The sequence below is a fragment of the Suncus etruscus genome, chromosome 8 (genome assembly GCF_024139225.1).
Source record: "Suncus etruscus isolate mSunEtr1 chromosome 8, mSunEtr1.pri.cur, whole genome shotgun sequence".
NCBI classification, from domain to species: Eukaryota; Metazoa; Chordata; class Mammalia; order Eulipotyphla; family Soricidae; genus Suncus; species Suncus etruscus.
Genome location: NC_064855.1, coordinates 124,730,862 through 124,755,338, shown reverse-complemented (window position 1 = coordinate 124,755,338; position 24,477 = coordinate 124,730,862). Strand labels below are relative to the sequence as shown.

Here is a 24,477-nt window from a genome sequence, read left to right as displayed (position 1 = left end):
GGATGGCATTAAATCTGTATAATGCCTTGGGGAGTATTGCCATTTTGATGATGTTAATCCTGCCAATCCATGAGCAGGGTATGTGTTTCCATTTCCGTGTGTCCTCTCTTATTTCTTGGAGCAGAGTTTTATAGTTTTCTTTGTATAGGTCCTTCACATATTTAGTCAAGTTGATTCCAAGATATTTTAGTTTGGTACACCCCATTCTTTAACTTTGTGCAGGCTCTTAGGGGTAGGGCACTCCAGCCTACATGCACTGATACAAGAACCTTCTTGCGTGCTCCCCGAGCCACTACTTTTGGGGTTCTGACACTGGGGGCCCACCAGACAGCCTAAGACAGGGTTTCCACCCATCTTTGAATTAATAAAAAAGGGGGAATTTGTTGGAGACTGTTTGGAATAATTAAAAAGCCCTCTCACTAATCAAAATGGAGTTTCTGAAAGTCTTAGCCAAAGTGCTTACAAGCTGCATGTGGCCTTCTTTGCCCTTGGACCCAAAGAAATAGAAATAGCTTAGAGCTAAGGAGTAACTAGGCTCCAAGATGTCCTTGTAAAGACAGGGGTCAAAAGGCCCAAGCTGAGACTAGATTTTGTATTTTGCATCAGCCAATTAATATGCTGTTTTATTTTAAGGTTGAATAGGATAATTAGGTTTATTTTCAAAATTTATTACCTGTGCTACACATATTTGACAAAGTGTAGGGCTGACAAGGTAAAGCCGAAACTTCCACTGATAATGCGGGGAGGGGCCAGCACAGTTAATAACAGGGAGGCTAGAGGTAAATTTTTTTACAGTCAGCAGGGTGTAATGGTATAGAGAAAAAAGCAATCTTTTAAGATTAATTACTAATTTATTGGAATTAGAGGGAATGTCAACCGAGGAGGGGAGTCTGGGTTGCAAAAGCACCCATGGGAATCATGGTTTATTTAATTGCTTTGAGAGTATGCAAGAGATGCCACTTTCCAGATTTCTTTTGAATAACAAAGAGTGGGGTATTTTGAGGTGAATTGGAAGGCTTAAAGTGGGAGTGGCAGGGCCTGAGGTGGGTGTTTCCTGAGGCCGGCAGGAAAGAGACTGAAAGTTGGGCTCAGGGCTGGCCCAAGCAAAATGTACTGAGTAAAGGGCGCATTAGACCCAGAAGTTTTAACAGCAAAGTGCAGATATCACACAGTTTTATGGCTTAGCAGCTAACCTGGCTTAGTCTGGTCAGAAATAGCTTTTGGCAGGCATGGGGGACCATATGGGGCACCGGGATTCGAACCAACCACCTTTGGTCCTGGATCAGCTGCTTGCAAGGCAAACACCACTGTGCTATCTCTCCAGGCCTAAAAGGTTTTTCTTTGAAGGTTGCCTCTTAAAATATTTTTGCAGGTTTCATTAGCATTTTCGTAAGCAAGCTGCTTGAAAGGGGATTATTATAATTTGCAGAGCCCATAATCCTTTGTACCGTTTTTAGGAGTTTGCTAATGAATTTATTGTAGGGCTCCTGGGGGCCTTGCACTGTTTGAGCCAGCGGAATGGTGGCCTGTGCACTTTTAGGCATGGCTCTCCAAGCCCGGAGGGCAGCAGCATTGGTCTGAGTCAAACGAGCAGGGGAAAGCCTCTGTTGCCGTTTTCTAAAGGAGGCAAAGGTTTCCGTGCCGGTAAGCTGTTCATAGATCTGATCTGGGAGGGTAAAACCTCCGTCGCCCAGGTTGGCCTGTTGCCTGCATCGGGCCAAAAAATCCGTCTCCCAAAGTATATAGTCAGAGCGTGGCAAGGTTGTGCTAGCAATTTCCTTCCATTCAGCAGGTAACAGTTCTCCTCCATCTCGGACTGCCTCAAGGCAAGAGAGGGTGTAGGGGGCATTATGGCCATAGGTATTTATGGCTTGGGTTACTATAGGTTTGTGTTGGAGGCGTTGGTATCTCCTAATCTCTGCCATGTGGTTGCCCACTGAAGGTGCAGGTTTAGGGTTATCAGGGACTTGTTGCGGCTCTTCCTGAATGTCCTCAAGGGACCTAGCTGAAGCCTGAGCCCTCTGGGCAGCCTGGGCTCTATCTAGGCTGTGGCTGCGAGTCACAGCACCCGTGCCCCTTTGTTGGGACCGGCCCCGATCCTCTGGCAAGCGGGGTATGGGAGGGGGCAGGGAGGGGGTAGGCAAGGTAACTCGCTCGGGCTGTTGATTAAAAAATACAGGGAACTGATATAAGTCATCAGAGGCTTGAAGCCGGGCAATTTGTTCCTCCAGACTTTTTATCTCCTTAAGTTCTCTTAATTGTGCCTCTAGGTCGGCCTTACATTTTTTGAAGTTAGAGGGGACAGTCTGTTGTGCTAGAACCTGGGGTGGATTAGGCAGGCAGTCTGCGCTATATGGAAGGGGGGGAGCGCAGGGAGAAAACCGGCCATGATCATAATGGGCGGCATCGTCCTGCAGGGACAGATTGTCTTCAGTATCTAAAATCTCCTCCTTAGTGGGTGCGCTGGCAATTATGCAGAAAAAACCCTTGGAGGGTTCCAAGTCTAAATCTATAAGGCTTTCTGTTTTGGGAGGGGTGCTGCTGGCCCGAGATTGACTGCGGGAAGCCATTTCTACAACGGCTTCAGCCTTTTCAACAATGTCCTTGTTAACGGGGCTTTCCCCAAAAGAGTCTAATTCTGCTCCCGTAATAATTTTTCCAAGAATAGTCCAATAGAACTGCATAACCTTTCTATCTTTCTCTTTACCATATTTGGTATAGTATCGCAAAATCTCATTGCCAATTTGTTTCCAAGTACTGGTAACTATTCAGGGTCTAGTGACTACAAACCATGGACAAATATCATGGACACATATAAAAAATTTAATTAAGTCTTTTTTCTTCACTTTAACGTTTCTTTCACCCAGCTCTTTCTTAAGATCTTTAATAAAAACCTCTTCTTTAGATAAAGTAGCTCCCATTTTTCCGGGGCGATAGTCCCCAATTTCTGGGGCGATTGAACGGTGGTGTTAGTGATGACTTAGTCTAACCTTCCTGCACCCCGCCCTTAATAGGGACTTACCGGTGACTTGTGGACAGGCTCCCGGGACTCGCGCCTTTGCCGTTCTTCGAGCCTCGCGCTGGGCGCCACTTGTGGTCTTCCAAAAACCCTGACCAGCGGGTAAAGCTGGGGACCACGTCAGTAATTCTCGGTTCTCAAAGAAGAATCTGGCCTGGAATAGAAGAGGGACTGGGAAATAATGAGACTCGAGACGAAGGGATCCGATCAAGAGTCCAATTTAATAAAAGAAAATTTAGACCTTTTATAGACAATGTAAAACAGAGAAAGTAGGGGCGAGGCACAGTAAGAATTGCTGTAACTTTCCATGAAAACATCTTGATTTTCCAAGGTTAATAAGATTATCATCAGTCAAGAGATTTACATTATCTTTAAGCAACAAAATACAAAATCTAGTCTCAGCTTGGGCCTTTTGACCCCTGTCTTTACAAGGACATCTTGGAGCCTAGTTACTCCTTAGCTCTAAGCTATTTCTATTTCTTTGGGTCCAAAGGTAAAGAAGGCCACATGCAGCTTGTAAGCACTTTGGCTAAGACTTTCAGAAACTCCATTTTGATTAGTGAGATGTCTCCAACATCTGGTCTCTGTTCTGTTTCTCTCCTACAGCTTCTCTCAACACATTGTTTTTTTGTTGTTTTTTTTTTTTTTTGGGGGGGGGGGTCACACCCAGCAGCGCTCAGGGGCCACTCCAGGCTCTACACTCAGAAATCACTCCTGGCAGGCTTGGAGGACCATATGGGATGCTGGGATTCGAACCATTGTCCTTCTCCATGCAAGGCAAACGTCCTACCTCCATGCTATCTCTCCGGCCCTCAACACATCCTAATTCAACCCACGCAGAGTATGTATTGCAAGTACACAACTGTTTGCATGCCTGCTTGAGTTTCCTTGATGTCTGTGGGAGCAGGGACCACGAAGCATGTGGGCAGGAGATGAAAGGAGACTCACACCTTCAATCCTGATCTGTAGGCCAAATTCAAGGCCCCCAAGCAGCAGAGTATCCCAGCACCGCCCAATTCACGTGGCTCATGTCTTCCCAGTAAGAACTGCAACTTTTTCTACGATCTTCAGGTAATAAAGATGCTGTATAAGTAAAGAATGTTCCTTTGCTGTTGTAAATGTTTTTTACAACAGCTCTAGAAACCAGGTGGAGAAATAACAAGATTGTTTCTTTTTCTTTTTTCTTTTTCTTTTTTGTGGTTTTTGGGTCACACGTGGCAGTGCTCAGGGGTTATTCCTGGCTCCAGACTCAGAAATTGCTCCTGGCAGGCACAGGGGACCATATGGGACTCCAGGATTTGAACCAATGACCTCTTGCATGAAAGGCAAATGCCTTACCTCCATGCTATTTCTCCGGCCCCAGCAAGATTATTTCAAGGGAGCAATAGATAATCCTTGATTCTCTCAAAGGGGATCTTGACACGTTCTGTCACAAGAGTACCTTTAAGAATGTGATACCAGGGCCCGGAGAGATAGCACAGCGGCGTTTGCCTTGCAAGCAGCCGATCCAGGACCAAAGGTTGTTGGTTTGAATCCCGGTGTCCCATATGGTCCCCCGTGCCTGCCAGGAGCTATTTCTGAGCAGACAGCCAGGAGTAACCCCTGAGCAATGCCGGGTGTGACCCAAAAACCAAAAAAAAAAAAAAAAAAAAAAAAGAATGTGATACCAGGGGCCGGTGTGGTGGTGCTAGAGGTAAGGTGTCTGCCTTGCCAGCGCTAGCCTAGGACGGACCGTGGTTCGATCCCCGGCGTCCCATAGGGTCCCCCAAGCCAGGAGCGCATAGCCAGGAGTAACCCCTGAGCGTTAACGGGTGTGACCCCAAAACAAAAACAAAAGAATGTGATACCAGCCAGAGAGATAGCATGGAGGCAAGGCAGTGTGAGCGTAGAGCCAGGAGGAACCCCTGAATGCAGCCAGGTGTGACCAAAAAACCAGAAAAGCGATACCATCTCCCCTTCAAAATATACACTTCACTCACTGCCTGCTAGATATATAACTCTCCTTTGGGATCTGCCCAGACCAGCTGTATAGCTTAATACACATCTAACTTTACCTTTTGACTTTGGTAAATTCTTTTTTTTCTTTTTTTTTTTTTTTTTGGTTTTTGGGCCACACCTGGTGACACTCAGGGGTTACTCCTGGCTATGCACTCAGAAATCGTTTGGGGGAACATATGGGACACCAGGGGGATAGAACATTGGTCTAGGCAGACGCCTTACCGCTTGCGCCACTGCTCCAGCTCCAGTAATTTTTTTTTCTAACTCACAAAAGGTACCAGTAATATTTTGTATGTAGGAGGCATAGGTTCAATACCTGGACTACATGGCTCCCCTGAATTTCAGAAGTAACTTTTATTTTTGGTTTTTGGGTCAAGCCCGGCAGCACTCAGGTGCTACTCCTGGCCCGGTGCTCAGAAATCACCCCCGGCAGGCTCGGCGCCAGGATTCAAACCACTGACCTGCATGCAAGGCAAACGCCTTATTGCTGTGCTATCTCTCCAGGATTACTCCAGGAGTAATTTCAAAGCATAGAGCAAGGAATAACCCCTGACCAGAACAGGGAGCAACCTTGAAACAAAAACTCCTTATCACTACAAACAGGAACATGTTAGAATACTTCATTGTGCAAGAAATCATTCATAATAATTTTTATTTAATCTTACTGTATAATTTTAAAGACTTCAGATGCACTAAAACGCACCAGTTAAGGGATAGTTAATCAGTTAATAAAGATCTGAGCTACTGAATTATAACAAGGGTAAATTCAGTACAAAGAAACAGTGTTTGTTGTAAAAGGCTCCAAAAACCAGGAAGGAAAGTGGCATTCCTATCTGGGTTCCAGATAGGTCACTGTTCTAAGAAAGAACATGACAGGAAGACACTGCTCAGTTTGGGCATGATTGCTCATCCTCTTGAGTTTCCCAGCTACAAGATATGTCATAATTTTATAATTAAACTGACAATAAACACTATCAAAATAGCTTGTACATCTCATGGAAACCAGGCAGTACATTCACATCAAAGATAGTAATTTGATGTCTCTGCGCTGGGTAGAATTAGCATGAAGATAGTGGTGCTCATCTCATAGAAACCAGAAAATGCAATTCCTTCTCTATATCAGCTTGGCTTTTGCTTTGTGCCCATGCCTGACTCATGCCCTGGACATAGATATTACCTCAGTAGGGTAGTACTTTTATTTCATACTTATTTGTCCTATCTGGTAGTTGTAGCTGTCAATTTTCCAGATGTTTTCAGTGGTATGTTGGGTTACTGATCCTACCCTAATCAATAATTGTACTCCATCCTAGGGTGTGACCTAGTGATAGTATATTGGATTATTCCTTACTTGGTATTCCCACCCTAGGGTGGTACCTGATTCTTGTCGATAAAAGCAAGGGTCTGAGGAAGGCTGGGGCTCATTCTTCAGTCTTCTTCCATTGAGCTGCGCTCCATCTTAGGAGCAGAAGGCTTTTGTGGTTTGAATTCCTTGCTTGAGCACTGGATTTTCTGAACCCAAACCCATTCTTTTTTTTTTTTTTTTTTTTTTTTTTTTTGTGGTTTTTGGGTCACACCTGGCAGTGCTCAGGGGTTATTCCTGGCTCCATGTAATTGCTCCTGGCAGGCAACTCTCAGAAATTGCTCCTGGCAGGCACGGGGGACCATATGGGACGCTGGGAGATGACCTCCTGCATGAAAGGCAAACGCCTTACCTCCATGCTATCTCTCCAGCCCCCTGAACCCATTCTTGTACCTTTCCACTGTGTGGATTATTTTCTGCGGATCTCTACAACTGGAACTGGTCCTCCTGACCTAATCGGACAGGGGAGTCTGGGGGTTTGGTGGGAATCAAACCTTAACCAATCTCCTAGAGAACGTGACACTTCAGTGGTATGTTTGTAATAAAGTAAAAATACTGTGTTATAATGAAGTAAAATCTGAGAAGTGCTTAAATACTTTGTACTTAGTTTAGTAGTTTATTGATCTACTGAAGCTAGGGCATTAAACATCCTTTGATACAAAAATATATACTCAGGGCCCAGAGAGATAGCACAGCGGCGTTTGCCTTGCAAGCAGCCGATCCAAGACCAAAGGTGGTTGGTTCGAATCCCGGTGTCCCATATGGTCCCCCGTGCCTGCCAGGAGCTATTTCTGAGCAGACAGCCAGGAGTAACCCCTGAGCATCACCGGGTGTGGCCCAAAAACCAATATATACTCACTACCATATCAAATTTCTCCCAATTTGTCTTTAGAAACAGAAAAGGCCATCTGAACATTCAGATTCCAACTAAAATTTTAAAAAGGCAGTAATTACCTTTTACCCTAAACCTCAATTTAACTGTCCCAAATGTAACCAGAAGCATTACTTTTTTGGTCACACCTGGCAGCGCTCAGGGGGTTACTCCTGGCTCCACACTCAGAAATCGCTCCTGGCAGGCTAAGGGGACCATATGGTATGCCGGGATTTAAACCACCATCCTTCTGCATGCAAGGCAAATGCCTCACCGCTGTGCTCTCTCTGGCCCCTATAGGCATTACTTTTAACCTAACATTCACTCTCATGCTTTGTCTCAACTTCTATCATGACCTAAACCTCACCCTTTCATAAATCCTAACCAATCTTGTATTCACCTGTGGCCCCATCCCCCCATTCCTCCTGTGCAACTTGATCTTACCTGCAAGACCCCTCCCATTCTTGGAAGGGGTCTAGGGAAAGTTAGATAAGGTCTTTGACTGGAAGGGCAAGGGGATTAAGGAATTTGCCTGGTGGGAGGTCAGAGGAGAGATGGCTAAGAAACAAGGTACTATGCAGGGCTGAATAAGGATTCGGCATAAATGATGTTAGGCCACACACATGTGGTGGTTAGGGCATGAATAAAGCTGATACTTCCTGGAGCCTGCTTGTGAGTGGGATTTCTGTCTGCCGTCCTCTGAACCATCATAAGGGCCTTCTTTATTATTTTAAACAACATTCACCCTCATCCTAATGTGTATTTTTATCTTTTAGAATAGCCTATTCATTTTTTTTTTCTTTATTGGTTTTTGGGCCACACCTGCTGGTGCTCAGGGATTACTCCTACTCAGAAATGCCCCCTGGCAGGTTGGGGAACCACATGGGATGCTGGGAATCAAACCGGGTCCCTCCTGGGTCGGCCGACTGCATGTGAGACAAAAGCCCTACCACTGAATGCCCTATTCTTGACCCTAGAGATAACAAAACTAGCCATTACTATTTATTCAACATTCATCCTTTCAACTTCCACCATAGCCTAACTTGAACCCTTATTCCTAAGCACCAAGCAATGACAGTAGTAAAGAGTGGCCCTGAACTCTCAACCACCAACATCACTCCAAGTGTGAGCCTTATTTTTAGAAAAGAGGGAGGGATTATTTCCAGGTGTGTCCCCAAAACAACAACAAGAAAATTAGACTTGTATAGAGGTGGACACAGTTCACCAAAATGATCTTTCTGGCAGGCAACTCTATGCCTACAAACCTGTCAAACTCATACATACAATACAGGGTTCCAACTTTACTCTGGGTTAGTTTGAAGGATTCCTGCTACCATCTCAAAACACCTTTATACCACCCACATAGGGCTGCTCAAAGGAGTCTTGAGTGTTACCAATGGGTGTGATGTTCTGTGACACTAATTCTTGTAACATGTGACAATAGGAGAATCCTCCATCACATGGCAAGTCAGCATTTAGCTGACCTTACTTGACCAAAGGTCTGGAAATGAGAGGATGCCACCAAAATGTGAAATGCCAAGGAATAAATTCTGAAAGACTTCTGGGGTCACAAATTCTTTTTCTATTCTTGCTAGTTTTACCAATAAGGATAAAGAAAAAGACTATAAATAGCTCTTGCCTTCCTTCACATCATACCCAGAAGAATCTCAGAACTGCAAGACAGACCTAGGAATAAACCGTTAAGGGCATCAATTACTCAGTGATTTCTGTTGGACTGTGCTACCAAATGATCGGTCTGAAGCTTAGTAAGTTTTATCTAGTACAAATTCCTCTTACCCAGTACTATCTACTATCTGGCAGCATATTAATATGGATGCAAAGAACAAATGTCATTCTTGTCCAGTGGCCTGAAACAGCATAATTAAAAATATTACCTCATAGGGCCAGAGCAGTGGCACAAGTGGTATTTTTGCCTGGACATGTGAGGCCCCTAGTTCATTCCCTAGTGTTTCTTGGTCTCCAAGAAAAACTTGCAGGTGTGACTCGCCAATATTAACAGTGAACTATTTGACTTTCCACAATGCAGTATTTGCCAATTTAAACTGATGGGACTGGGCCCGGAGAGATAGCACAGTGGCCTTTGCCTTGCAAGCAGCCGATCCAGGACCAAAGGTGGTTGTTCGAATCCCGGTGTCCCATATGGTCCCCCGTGCCTGCCAGGAGCTATTTCTGAGCAGACAGCCAGGAGTAACCCCTGAGCATCGCCGGGTGTGGCCCAAAAAACAAAAACAAAAACAAAAAAATAAACTGATGGGACTGAAGAATCACTTAGAAAAATGTTGTGCAGGATATAAAAATATGCACGATATAAAAGCACACAAAAGAAAAAACAAAACTGTTGACATGAAAGCCTTTTTAATTACTTGATACACATTTGACAAAATATTTTAATAGAATCCATTAACAGGCAAAAATATTTACAATTAATTGTATGTAAAACATAAATTGACATATTAACCACAAAATATTTACAATTAACTGTATATAAAACATAAACTGACATATTAACCAACAGAAATATCTATTTTTAAGACTTACTATTGTGAATTTGGAAGACTTTTCGTTCCTATTCTTACCGTGGTCTGAGGCCCATCAGGTGGTGCATTAGGACCAGGAATAGCAGGAACACTTCTAGAACATTTGGTAATCAAGAACCATCTATTGGTGTGAGCTCACAGGGAAGTGAAGGGTGAGATCTTGAGGGGAGATACAGAATGAAAGACCCCAAAAGGAAACAACTATGGACAATACCTAAAATCACAGTAACCTTTTCCTATTTCCTATAGAAAGTGCCAAGCTACTTTTAAGATATGATCCATTTTTCCTCTCTTGGCAGAAAATTAGCATCCCTGAGACTCCAATTTTCCAAGCCTTAAAAGCTAATGTCTAGAAACAATTCAATTCATAAATAAACTTAGTGGTATATATCAAATAGAAACTTCAAAATAACTTTTTTGTGTGTGTGTGTGGTTTTTGGGTCACACACGGCAGTGCTCAGAGGTTATTCCTGGCTCCACACTCAGAAATTGCTCCTGGCAGGTACAGGGGACCATATGGGACGCTGGGATTTGAACCGATGACCTCCTACATGAAAGGCAAACGCCTTACCTCCATGCTATCTCTCCGGCCCTCAAAATAACTTTTATGATCTAAAAATACATTTGTTTTCATGCCTAATTCTAACAATTCCTATTGTCTACAAGATGAATTTCACACACACAAAAAAATACGTTAACCAAATGCTTTAAGTTGAATACAACTTGATCTTATTAAATGGAATGCCTACTCCTTCATAACATCCAAGTATACTAAAAGAAATAGAGGTTTAATTTATCTGGAATATATAATACAAACAGACTTAGAAACCAGAGAGGCAGTTCATGAATAAAACACTACAGACAAGCAAAATACACCATACACATCAATATCTAAAGAACCAGCAAGACTAACAATACCTTCAATGAACACTTTCAACAAACTTTATAGAGCACCATAAGGTTTAAAATCAAATTTGTTGCTCTTCCAATGGTGGTTCAAGAGCTTCCATCAATTTTTTATTTGCCTCTTCATTATGCCTGCTCTGACAATGAGTTAAATGTTTCTTAAAGCCTCTCGGGAAATTTGATTCAAAATTACATCGCGGACATTTAAGTAAACTTTGCCCATGGGCTGCTACATGATTTTTGAGAAGAGATTCCAAAAGAAAAGCCTTCCCACAAATTGTGCATTTGTAAGGACTATGAACATTATGCTTATTAACCAAGTGATGCAAAACAGCACCTTTTTTCATAGCACGACAGCAACAAATTTTACAATAGTACTTTCCCTTCCCACGTTTCATGTATTTTGCAATCTCTTCTTCGGAGATAAATGCCTCTTTTTCCTCAGTAAATTGTAGTACATTTTTGGAATGCTCTGGACTAGTCATGTCCATTTTGTTCTCTTTACTAAAATCAAGAGATTCTACATCAACCTGCTCTTGATCACTGCTTGACTCTTGGCCCTTTATATCTATCATATCCAAATCAGTTTTTATATACTCACCACTACTAAGCTCAGTATCTGAATTTTCTTGGTTATCTTTTTTGAGCTTCTTTGAGGAATGAAATAAAGTGTCTTCTAAGAGTTTCTTAGGTGTAGCTAGTAGTTCCTCCTGAACCAAAATATCACACCTTTGATCATCTATGGCATCTATCTGCAGTTCATCTCCAAGATCAGCTGCCTTCTGAGATTCTGAGAAGATAGTTGATTTAGGAAGTTCAGGGAATAGGGCATGCTTCCGAGACTCAGAAAAAAGAGCACGTTTCCGGGATTCAGGAGAAGCTGGAGGGGCTGTCTTGGCAGGTTCAGAAAACAGACCAGGTTTTCTAGACTCATTTTCAATCGGAAGGATAGGCTTCCATATATCCGAGGCTGCCTTAGGGGACTCGGAAGTCCCAGAAGGACTTGGTTTCCGGGCATCAGGGAAGGCCGGTTTCTGAGGTTCAATAAAAAAGGAAGATTTCCAGTGATCAGGAGAACCACCACGGGAACCTTTCTGGGGTTCAGGAAAATCAAGGGAAGCAGAAGTTTTCCGTTGATCAGGAGAAAGCTTCCAACGTTCTGGAGACCCCGAGGGTTTCCTGAGTTCTGGGGATCCCCCAGGACTATGAATCTCTGGTGACAATGGTGGTCCTGGTTTCCGAAGTTCAGGAGACAAGGGAGGCCCTGCCTTACAAAGTTCAGGAGACACTGGGGGAATTGCCTTCCAGTGTTCTGGTGACAAAGTTGTCTTTCGGAGTTCTGGTGGGCCAGACTTCCATGACTCAGGAGACGTAGGAGTAGTTTTCCAGGAGCCAGATGAAACGGAGGACTTCCAGGACGAAGGAGACAGAGACGGAGTTGGTTTCCAAGGCCCAGGTGACACCGAAGGAATTGGCTTCCAAGGGCCAGGAGACACTGATGGTGCAGGTTTAGCTGGCTTCCAGGGACCTGATGCTGCTGAAGGACTAGATTTCCATGACCTGGGGGACCCAGGTGGCCCGGGCTTCCAAGAACCTGGCGACACAGATGGGGCTGGTCTCCGGGGCTCTGGGAAGACAGCAGAGAATGGCTTCCAAGGTTCAGGAGATTCCGATGGGGAGGGCTTCCTTGGCTCAGGAGACAGGGTCCGAGTTGGTTTCCTTGTCTCTGGAGATGCAGAAGGGGAAGGCCCCCAAGGTTCAGGAGAAGTTGCTAAAACTGGTGATTCTGGTGATGAGACTGAAGGAGGTGCCAATGTTTCTGGGAAGTGTGAGTATTTCTGGGTTTTGGGATTAGCAAGAGCACCCTTTACTGGATCAGGAGATACAGGGGCAAGTTTCTGGATTTCTGGAGAAGTAAGAGGAATTGGCTTCTGAGAATCAGACACAACCGAGATTGGTTTTGAAACCTCGAAAGAAATGGGGGCAGGTTTTAAAAGTTCAGGAGAAGGAAGAGGTGTCTGTGGTTCAGGAGAAATAGTAGAACCAGGTTTCTGAGGTTCCAGGGAAGTCAGAGGTTTGGGAGATTCTGGAGACAAAACTGGGCCAAGCCTCTGTGTTTCTGTGGTAAAGGTAGGCATAGAATTTAATAGTTCTGCTGTAGTAGAGGACATTTTCTGATGTTCTGAAGAAGAGGGGCTTTTCACAGGATCTGTTTCTTTGTTTAACTGATTTTTTTGTTTCTCATTCCATTTCTCTGGGCTTGCATGTTTGGATGTGATATGATAATACACATTAGAGTACATTTTGCTGGTAAAGAAGCATTTATGGCAGTGAAAAAGTTTTGCACTTTTCTGGTAAAATATCATTTTACCTAACCCACCAGCATCCATTTCATCACAAAACTCCGGATGTATAGTGCCCATGTGAATTTGGACGTTTTCATAATCCGTGCCTCTGAAACTGCAGTGGTCACACTCCAAATGTGCTGATGGTTTACGAAGTTCCTGCAAGACTTCCATTTTTCTTTCTGTTAAGATATACAATTAATACCCTTTACAATTTCTCAATGATACTATAATAAAGCATAAACACATCGTTTCCAGTGAACTTTGCTTGGACTAAAAGGCTGTTCTAGTCCAGTCTGTAACTGCACATTATGTATTTTGGTGATGAGAGTTGAGCCACAAGTGGCTATGTGCTAAGGTATCACTCCTGGAGGGGTTTAGGAAACCATACATGGCGCTTGAGATCAGTGACGCATTACCTGCATGAAGGACATTTTACCCATTGTACTATCTCTCCAGACCCTTAACTGTATAGTTTTAAGTAAAAATTGTCAATACATTCATTAGATATATCTATAAAAATTTTGAAAAGATAAATTCTTTTTTCCTTTTTTTTTTTTTTTTGGCTTTTGGATCACACCCAGTTGCACTCAGGGGTTACCCTTGGCTCTACACTCAGAATCACTCCTGACAGAATCAGGGGACCATATGGGATGCTGGGATTCGAACCACCCTCCTTCTGCATGCAAGGCAAATGCCCTACCTCCATGCTATCTCTCCAGCCCCTAAAAGATAAATTCTTTTTTTTTTTTTGTTCTTGTTTTTGGGTCACACCCAGCAGCGCTCAGGGGTTACTCCTGGCTCTATGCTCAGAAACCGCCCCTGGCAGGCTCGGGGGACACCACCATCCTTGAGCATGAAAGGCAAAAGCCTTACCTCCATGCTATCTCTCCAGCCCCAAAGATAAATTCTTAACAAAATCCAAGAAACTGCTAGCTTTAACAGATCATCCTATTTAATCCCAGCTATGTGGCTCAAGTATTACTTGCATTGATAGATCAAGATCCTAAAAGGGAATTTAGATTTTAGAACTATCACCTTTAATTCTCAAGTAGAATTTGATTATTTCACTTTTTTGGAGGGTGGCAAGTTCTATGTATTTTTTTTTTTTTTACCAATTACAACATTAATGTTAATGACTGTAAATGTTTGCTTTATTGTTTTTGGACCACACTGAGCAGTGCTCAAGGGTTACTCCTGGCTCTATGCTCAGAAATCAATCCTGACAGGATAGGGGACCATAAACAAACACCCCGCCACTGTGCCATCTCTCTGGCCCCTGTAAATGTTTCCTTACAACTCAAGTCTAATTTATTCTTAAACTCCATTCCACAGTTGCTCTCTCCATTTTTCCCTATGATTTTGTAATTTAATTTTCTTTAAACAATTTTTAAGTATCTTAGTTTATTTTTTTTCTAGGTTATGTGCAGTAATTATCAGGGCTACTTCCATTTTTGTACTTGAGGTAAATCCTGATAGCTCATTTGCAATAGACTGAACCCAGGCTTCTTGCATGAAGTGTGCTCAACTTTTTAAGCTCTCAGACCTAATATTTGCATCTGTAGTCCATTTAAAATAGGGACTATGGGGGGCCTGAGAGATAGCATGGAGGTAGAGCGTTTGCCTCCATGCAGAAGGAGGGTGGTTCGAATCCCGGCATTCCATATGGTTCCCCTAGCCTGCCAGGAGCGATTTCTGAGCTTAAAGCCAGGAGTAAGCCCTAAGTGCCACTGGGTGTGGACCCCCCCCCCAAAAAAAAATAGGAACTACGGCAGAAATCAGGTTCAATTCTCAATTCAAATTAAGAATTCAGTTATACTGGTTAACCACCTATATTTTCATTCATGTATGTTGTTCCATTTAGCACTTATTCAATTTAATTTAATAGAATTCTTTTTTTTGTTTGTTTTTTGTTAACCACCTTTGGTCCTGGATCAGCTGCTTGCAAGGCAAAGGCCACTGTGCTATCTCTCCGGGCCCTAGAATTAAATTCTATTCTGGATTCTATTCATCAGCTTCATCTGATAAGCTCTTCTCAAATTAGGGCTAGAAGAACTGCTAAAACACTAATACAAAGAATGAGTTTATCAGTTTCCACATCTTTTTGGGGGGGAGAGGAGACACACCCATCGGTGCTCAGAGGTCACTCCTGGCTCTGTGCGCAGAAATTGCTCCTGGCAGGTACAAGGGATCATATGCGACGCCAGGATTCGAACCACCATCTGTCCTGGATCAGCTATTTGTAAGGCAAACACCCTAGTGGTGTGCTATCTCTTTGGCCCCAGTTTTCCACATCTTTTTAAGGCAATAGTGAACTATACAGGAAAAACATCCTGGATATTTCAATACTACTAACTCACTCAGCACATTTGTAAATAACTATACTTGTCCTCTCTTTGAATAATGTTATGCTATTCAGTGTACAAGAAAGGCATTAAAACTATAAACTGAAGGAGCCAGAGAGATAGCATGGAGGTAAGGTGTTTGCCTTGCATGCAGAAGGTCGGTGGTTCAAATCCTGGCATCCCATATGGTCCCCCTTGCAGGAGCGATTTCGGAGCATAAAGCCAGGAGTAACCCCTGAACGCTGGCAGGTGTGACCCAAAACTCGAAAAACAACAACAACCATAAATTGAAAAGGTTAAAAATATTCTTTTGAATTTCTACATAAGTGATTGAGCACATATTTACAAAATTTTAAAAAAGGCTTCTGAGGCAGGAGCAATAGTATAGCTGGTAGAGCATTTGCCTGGCACATGGCCAACCTGGGCTCTATTCCTAGCATTCCATTTGCCCCGCCTGCTAGGAGTGATTTCTGAGTGCATCAAGGAGTAACATCTGAGCACTACTAGGTGTCATCCAAAAACAAAACAAAAACAGATTTTTTAAAAAAACTTCTTGAAAACTTAGCAAATGAAAAAAGATCAAAAAATGAAATCGGGAGGTAGCTCAAGTTATAGAGCACGTGCCTCGTATGAGTGAGGTCCTAAATTTGATCCCTAGATTCCTCAGGAGAAACACATGGGTTTGACCTCATGTTAAAAAACCTCAAAAACCTGTACTTCTCAAAATATCTCATAAAACAAGTCTCCTAAATGTTCTAAACTACTGTACATATTAAAAAGCTAGGAATGTTGGTATGGGGAGATTTAGTTCAAAATCCTGGTGGGACTCACAGAACCATTTAAGGTGCAAGGGATCAAACATCAGGAGTGATCCCTGAGTGCAGAGGCAGGAATAAATCCTAATACTGCTGAATGGTGCAAAAATCAATAAAATTAACTATAAATACTTTGTTTTTTGGGACCACACCGAGTAGTGTTAAGGGATTATAATCCCAATAGTACTGGGAGAACATGTGTTAGGACTAAACTCAGAACTCCATCATACAAAGCATAAACTTCATTCCTTGAAATAACTCCCAAGCCCAAAACAACTGTTTTAGAATGAAATAGAAATAAAGCCTACATGCTTTTCTCTGGTAGACTTACCAGCTCTCCTAGTAGCAGTCTTGAAAAGAAGTTTTCAAATGGAAGGCAAGTCTACATGGCTTTTTAACTACACCAGAGAAAACAGTCTCTAGTACCTGAAGGAGAATGATGAGAAGTTGAACCTGAAAAAATAAATAAAAGAGGAGCTGAAGGGAGTAGAGGGTAAGGTGCTTGCCTTGCATGAGACTGACCCAGGTTTGATCCCTAGTATCCCAAATGGTTCTGCATGCACTGCCAGGAGTAATTCCTGAGTGCAGAGCCAGTAACATAAACACTGCTGAATGTGGCAAGGGAAAAAAATTAGAGGCAATAACAAAAATTACGAGTCATGAATCATATCCAAGTAATACATTTTTAATTTCTGGTACCATTTTGTCCCTTCAACACTGACAATCAGTCCTTGTGTAATAATTTACTCTAGGAATTAATACCCACATATATAACCAAACTGATTTGACTCCCACCATCTAACTGATTACTCAAAAGACTATTTGACCAAGATGTCAGCTAACATTTTGTCAATTAGTCACAAACACGGCAGACCATCAAATGAACAGGTAGGTATGAAGAGACAACATTATCAACGTGTCTAAGAGACTGGAAAAATGGACACATCTAGGAAAAGGAACAATGGTGGTACTCTGGTCTGAGTAGTTTAGACAGAATGGGTGAAATGTCCATGAACAAGCTAAATGCCTGGCTCACAATACTTCCATTAAGTTCCAGCACTACATCTACCCATCTCTATTTCTTACCTACACCCACAGCCTTCTAACACCTGATTTCTCTGCCACTACTCTCACTTTCTTCCCATCCACTAAAGTTATCTTACAAATACAAGTCTAACAATTTGCCTCACAATACCTCAAGGTATTGACACCTACAATGCAAAATCTGAACAGGAAAGCTAAAAAGATGGTACAGAGCGTAAGGTCTTTGCCAGGCACACAAGTGACCCTGGTTCAGTCCCTAATACATCTAGTCCCCAAACCAAGTGCTGAGCACTGTCTCAGGTATGGTCACACACAAAAAAGTAATATAAATTAAGCCAAACAAAATCCATATTTCACAGTAGGCAGAGGGTTCTAGTGGATTGCTATCTCTAGCTCTAAGGAAGGAAGGATGCCTCACAGAAAGCAACTGAGGAGAATGGCAGTCTTTAAAAATTTATTATTATTAATTTTTTTTTTGGTTTTTGGGCCACACCCGGCGGTGCCCAGGGGTTACTCCTGGCTGTCTGCTCAGAAATAGCTCCTGGCAGGCACGGAGGACCATATGGGGCACGGGGATTCGAACCAACCACCTTAGGTCCTGGATTGGCTGCTTGCAAGGCAAACGCCGCTGTGCTATCTCTCCGGGCCCAGTCTTTAAAAATTTATAATCTGAGTACAGGCACATACTTTTAAAATAGCAAGAGTTGGGCCAGAGAAATAGCACAGTGGTAGGGTGTTTGCCTTGCACATGGCCGACCCAGGACCCACAGTGGTTTGATTCCCGGCATCCCAGATGGTCCCGTTCCCCACCCCACCCCCACCCCAAAAAAAAAAAACCAGCAAGAGTTAAAGATAAAATGTTACCTGTCCTAGGAACTTCAAGAAAGTTTCTAGGAAAAAGAATTTAAGTTTAATATAGTTTCCAAAACTGCTAATTGTAGATTATAATGAGGTGTTTGTTGGGTGGGAACATCACATAAATGAAAAGATAGTTGTCAGTATAGGACTTGAAGGATTCTTATGACTAGGAAGAACTCTCTTGGGGCCGGAGAGATAGCAGAGTGGCGTTTGCCTTGCAGGTAGGCAAACTTGACCCAACCACTGTGCTCTCGCTCCGAGTCCCCATACTATTTCTTTAAGTGTTCTGGGCATTTCCCACGGTGTACAACCCCCATTATTCATCTCCTTAAGCGGCAACACATTCATTCATTCATTCATTCATTCATTCACTGCCTAGCCCGTGCGTGCGTGCGTGCACCCTGTTTGTCTGCTGGCTTCATTCATCTTCTGTCAAACTCGGGGTCGGGAAGGAGCTCAGACGTCCGTCCTGTCATCCTTTGGTGCCGGCGTGTTGGAGCATACAGTCCGTCTTAATGAAGGGCATTGTCTGGGAGCGAGCGCGTGAAGGGACGTGGTAAGTCTGGACCCACACGGGGACGGGTGGGATGTGGGGACCATGTCTGTCCCGTCTCGTCACCCCCCACCCCGACCGACCCCATCCGTCCGCCGAGGCCGGGCAACCCACTAGCCAGCTGGGTCCAGGTCCGTCCACAGCGGCTGCTCTGGGCAGGGCAGGGCCCACCCACCGGGCGGGCGAGCAGCATCGAATCCGGCTTCCGCTCCGGGAGCGAGCGTGCGAGTGTGTGTCTGTGCGTCTGTGTGTCCGTCCGTCCGTCCGTCCGTCCGTCGGTCAGCGGGCCAGGGCAGGCCCGGGCAGCCCCGTCCGTTCCGTCCCCTCCACGCTCCACGCTCCACGGCTCCCGCCCGGGACCCGGCCGAGCTCCGCCTCCCGCGCCCGCTCCCTCCCCTCCCCTCTCCTCCCCTCCCCTCCCCTCAGGGTCCCTCCGACGGGGCCTCGGGGAAGGCCTCGGGCGCCGGCGAGCGCCTCCCGCCCCAACGCAGCCCGGCCCGAGGCGCCGGAAGAGCAGCGCAGAGCTGAGCAGAAAAAGAAGGCCTGGCGGCCCGGGCCGAGCATGCGCCAGAGACGACGGCGCGCGCGCGCTCACTCGCGCAGGCCCCTCTCACCCGCAGCCCCGCAGTGAGCGGACTCCAGGCGGGCTCCGCCGGCGGTCCGGCCCCGGCCCCGGCTCCGACTCCGGTCCGCGGCGCAACCTCCCCTCCGCCGAGCGGTCGAGCGACCGAGCGACCGAACGCCAAAGGCAATGGCGGCCCCCGCGCAGGCGCGCGAGCTGGAGCGGGCTCGGGCGCGCCACTGCGCGTGCGTGCGGCAAGCCCGCCGGCTGGGCGGCCAATCCCAGGACGGGATGGCCGGACACGCCCACTCGGGGCGGGGCTTCCTCGCAACGCGCCGGGACGCCGGTCCGCCGGTCCGCCACCGGGAGGCGCTCGCGGAGCGCGCGACTCGGCCCCGGGCGGGAACCCGAGGCGGGTTGAGTTCGGAGATCCTGAGAGACCGGCGGCAGCCTCCACCGGACCGAGGAGCCCCGCGCCCACTCGGGAGGGCCCCCGCCTCGGCCGACCAGACCACCCACGCCGCATCCCCGCGGCCCTGTGGGCGCGAGGCGCGCGGCGTGATGGCTCCTGTCCGAAGTCAGGCTAAAGCCGCTCCCGGTTGAAAAGCGTTTGGGGGGGCCCGGAGAGAAGCCGACCCAGGACCAGAGGTGGTTGGTTCGAATCCCGGTGTCCCTTATGGTCCCCCGTGCCTGCCAGGAGCTATTTCTGAGCAGACAGCCAGGTGTAACCCCTGAGCACCGCCGGGTGTGGCCCAAAAACCAAAAAAAAAGAAAGGCGTTTTGGGGTGCTGCCGGTGCCCAGACCCTGTGAGCGCCAGTACTACTCGGTGGAGAGAAGGCCTCGCTCTCCTCCTTGCCAAGCCGAGTCGCCCAATCTAGCCCCAGGCCCTCGACTCAGGACAGGAGCCCCAGTCTGGCAACACATGCTCCTGGCACATATCTTTGTTGCCTTTTGATTTCCCCTTTACCGGCACCAGCACCAGCACAGTGCTGTTTCAACGGGCCCTCCAGCTGGAGAAGATTCCGAAGAACGGGGGACTGTCCCCTGGACACCAGCAGGCTTCACTACGGATCTACTAAGCAGCCACCACTCCTCCGCGTGCATCTTCCTGGGTGGAGGGAGGTTGGATTTCCTAAGTAAGGGCTCAGAGGCAGTAACATAACCTGTCAGACATGACACGCAAAGCCAGCCATGCAGTCACTCTTCTCTTTTCCCGCTCTGGACTCTTGTTTTCCTTTGTGGCGGGACCACATCCAGCGTACTTGCTCACTGCTCAGGGTGGCTCTTGGCCAAGCAATGTCAAACCCAGGGCTCCCGCACGCAGGGCACTACAATTCTAACAATGCTAGGCTATCAAGCTATCTCCCCAACGCCTGAGCAGTGTTCTTTATAACAAAGGTACTATCAAATCTGAAGGGTGACAAAAATGATCCTAGGAGAGGCATGAAAGCCACCACCAGCTTTACAATTACAGCTTTACATTACACGTCCTTACATTTTTATGTCTCAGTCCCTGGGTTTCCATAATAGGCCTAGTAGACTCAGACCACGACAACAAACCACAGATTTAAGACATCGTGCTTTCTCTGGTTCAAAGTGCTGGTCATATTGGTTCCTGGCTCACACTGTCATACACCTCAGGCTGTCCTATGGAAATGCAAGCAAAAATCCTCAGGTCAGGACAGCATTCCTATCGGACTGGGGGCCTATCCTTGTGACTGCATTTCACTTGACCTATTGGATACACATAGTCACACAGTGGTTAGGGTTCCAATACATGGGTTTTAGCGAAACACAATATAATCTCGACTAAATTGTGATCCTAAATATTAATTTCCAGCATATTATTAGCATATCCTAGACTTGCCCGTCATTCGGTATCCAAACATCTCCTTCATTGGCCCTTTGACTCCCAAAAAGATTAAAGACCTTCCATCAAATCAATTCTTTTTTCTTTTCGTGGGGGACTCAAGGGAGTATGGTTCTAATGTTTCTAGAAACCACTCCACAAGAAAGTGACGGGTATGGGGGCCGGAGAGATAGCATGGAGGTAAGGCGTTTGCCTTTCATGCAGGAGGTCATCGGTTCGAATCCCGGCGCCCCATATGGTCCCCTGTGCCTGCCAGGAGCAATTTCTGAGCCTGGAGCCAGGAATAACCCCTGAGCACTGCCAGGTGTGACCCAAAAACCAAAAAAAAAAAAAAAAAAAAAAAAAGAAAGTGACGGGTATGATATAGTGACATGGAAGCACATAGCTCTCAACCTACTCCAGTGGGTTTTCTACCATCTCACTAAAAATGTTTTATTGAAAAACTCAAGGGTCAGGGCCCGGAGAGATAGCACAGCGGCGTTTGCCTTGCAAGCAGCCGATCCAGGACCAAAGGTGGTTGGTTCGAATCCCGGTGTCCCATATGGTCCCCTGTGCCTGCCAGGAGCTATTTCTGAGCAGACAGGAGTAACCCCTGAGTACCGCCAGGTGTGGCCCAAAAACAAGAAAGAAAAAAAAAGAAAAACTCAAGGGTCACTGAAAAATGCCTTTCCTTGTACTAAGCTTCTCTATGAGCTATGTTTGCTTGTACTTAACTTGACCAGAATTTTTTTCAACCTGTTCATAATGCAAGATCACTGGAGCCAGACCACGTCTAGCAGGTAGGGCACTTGCCTTGCATGCAGCTGGCCTAGGCTCAATCTCCAGCATCTGATATGGTCTTCAGAGCCCACCAGGAGGAAGCTCTGAGTGTGTTCCAAATTCCAAATCAAATAAAAAAATAAGCCATTTAAGTAACTTTTATTTGTGTTAACAGTGGAAATTTCTGGAAATTTGGAAGTTCACAAGATAAAAATGCTTTCTATACATAGAAGACAGGGACAACCCTTTACTAAAAGCTTCTAGTTTTCCACAAAATCCAGTTCAAAGGACACTGACAAAGTAAAGATAGCATTTTTCTAAACTAAAGTGACAAATTAAGGGGTTTTATATATTATGGAAGAATACAGATTCTTCAGATGTTGTCCTTGTAAGAACACTGAAGTTTCACATATAACATAAAGACATTAGCAAAATATTCAATTGAAACTAAGTATAGTATTTATTATATGAAACAGCACGTAGGAAAGAACTGGACTTTAAATACATAACAACAAAAATTTTATTTAGTAAGTTTGGTTCAAACCAAAAATACATTAATAAAATTTTACTAAGAGAAAAATTACTTTAGAATGCATAGCTGCAAAAAACATTTAAGTCATTTAAAAACAAAACTGCCTCAGACCACAAAACACATAAATACAAGATTTATGTACCCATGTGATCCAAATCCCCTAATCTGTTCTTTATGGCATTACTCATTAATAACACCATTAAAAAAGATTTCAGCTACTATTGAACTTTATTTGGTGACAAGGTCCCTGTCAAAGGGACAATGCAGGGCTTTTGGGGGATGCTTAGATGTTTCCTTTAAGAGAAACAAGGCTCATCAGGAAGAAGGATGCAGGAGCTACAGATCCTTCACACAAGGCTAACAGATGGGTAAAACTTGAGAAGTTATTCCTTTACACATGGAAAGTGTTTCAGAAGTCACACGTATGTGATATTATCCTTTTTTTTTTTTACTTTCTTGGTTTTTGGGCCATACCCGGCAGTGCTCAGGGGTTACTCCTAGTTCTGCACTCAGAAATCTCTCCTAGCAGGCTCAGCGGACCATGTGGGATGCCGGGGATTGAATCCAGGTTGGTCCCGGGTCGATCCTAGGTTGGCAGCTAGCAAGGCAAACAAACATTTTAAGATTGCTTCTTTCATAAGAAGGGTGTTTAAATGGATGTTTCCATGCCATGTTTATACTTCTAGTTTCTTCTTCTCGCAGTTTATCTTCCAAGTTGGTGTTTATTCTTCAGCCTGCCCTTTCTGACCCATGGAGTGCTGGGCAGAAGCCACCAAGTCACAAACGTGGTGCGTGCATCCACTCCCTGGGCCTCTTGGGGCTCACCCCTCCTCCCGTCATGGTCCTCCTCAGAGAATCTGCCTCCACTCTCTCGTGCTCGGATGCTATAGCTCCTGGCTGCTAGAGCCGCAAGGCTGGCCAGTCCTGCTACAACAGAAGGGTGGGTTACTCTTCCAAAAGCCAGCTATCATATCTCTATATTTCTAGAGTATACCATTAACTAAAGTAAATCAATCTGGCAGTTCAAAATCAGTTTTCATAACACTATCTAAGGAAAACATAATTTTGATGCACAACCAAAGTAAACCATAAAACAATACACAGAATGTTCTAATTTGTCATAACTTGATTGTTCTCTTAGAAAATGTTAATATTTAAACCAACAATACTGTGAAAACCATAGGCATTTTCTTCCAAGTTAAACAGATGAAAATTCCAGAGTGACATGTCAGTTCCTCAAACTCACCATGTATGGTAGGTATCAGAAGGGAGGCATCAGAAGGCCCTTCAGATAGTCATGATACACAATGATTATGATTTGCAATAAACAATTCTGTGTACCTAATTTCTAAAATGCCCTCTTTATGGGACACACTCATCCAGCATCTATTAATGTCCTAGGAATGCAGGAATAGAAACAATGACTAGGGGCCGGGCGGTGGCGCTGGAGGTAAGGTGCCTGCCTTGCCTGCGCTAGCCTAGGACGGACCGCGGTTCGATCCCCCGGCGTCCCATATGGTCCCCTAAGAAGCCAGGAGCAACTTCTGAGCGCATAGCCAGGAGTAACCCCTGAGCGTCACAGGGTGTGGCCCAAAAACCAAAAAAAAAAAAAAGAAACAATGATGACTAAATAAAGCACTTGAGATATGAAGAGACTATTTTCAGGGATGACAAAAAGCTAAGAAATTCTCAGAGTCCCAGAGCCAAAGCCATGTCCATTCATATCTTCCCTAAAGACCCTTTACCCAGGACTGAATCTATAGGCCCAGAAGTGTGCCATGACCCTCACTATAAGCCTGACTGGTGAGAACAGAAGGAGGTTCCACAGACTCAGCAACTGCCTGTAGCTAGCGTGACTGCCTCTGCTTTTCTTTTTTTTTTTTTTTTTTTTTTTTTGTGGTTTTTGGGTCACACCCGGCAGTGCTCAGAGGTTATTCCTGGCTCCAGGCTCAGAAATTGCTCCTGGCAGGCACGGGGGACCATATGGGATGCCGGGATTCGAACTGATGACCTCCTGCATGAAAGGCAAATGCCTTACCTCCATGCTATCTCTCCAGCCCTGCCTCTGCTTTTCACCAGCT

General features: G+C 45.0%; 2 protein-coding genes and 1 non-coding gene across 3 annotated transcripts in view; 1 reads left to right on the top strand and 2 right to left on the bottom strand.

Annotated features, from left to right (window-relative positions):
• The first annotated feature begins 6,055 nt into the window (after positions 1–6,055).
• LOC126016720 (small nucleolar RNA SNORA48) lies at positions 6,056–6,189 on the top strand. The gene has a single exon (XR_007498477.1). It is a non-coding gene; the product is annotated as a small nucleolar RNA SNORA48 (small nucleolar RNA).
• Positions 6,190–10,405: 4,216 nt separating this feature from the next.
• On the bottom strand, positions 10,406–13,231 carry CHAMP1 (chromosome alignment maintaining phosphoprotein 1). Its single transcript, XM_049778108.1, has one exon. It carries the CDS (start codon positions 13,229–13,231, stop codon positions 10,775–10,777), a length of 2,457 nt encoding a protein of 818 aa, XP_049634065.1. The 3' UTR covers positions 10,406–10,774.
• Positions 13,232–22,604: 9,373 nt separating this feature from the next.
• Positions 22,605–24,477, bottom strand: part of UPF3A (UPF3A regulator of nonsense mediated mRNA decay) — an 18,960-nt gene continuing 17,087 nt past the window's right edge. The window contains exon 10 of the mRNA XM_049778127.1: positions 22,605–23,320. Coding sequence (XP_049634084.1) covers positions 23,297–23,320 — 24 coding nt within the window. The 3' untranslated portion in view covers positions 22,605–23,296. The remainder of the gene's footprint in view (positions 23,321–24,477) is intronic.

Bases quoted from the DNA above. Each gene is read 5' to 3' on its own strand.
- CHAMP1 (XM_049778108.1), bottom strand. From the start codon at position 13,231: ATGGAAGTCTTGCAGGAACTTCGTAAACCATCAGCACATTTGGAGTGT.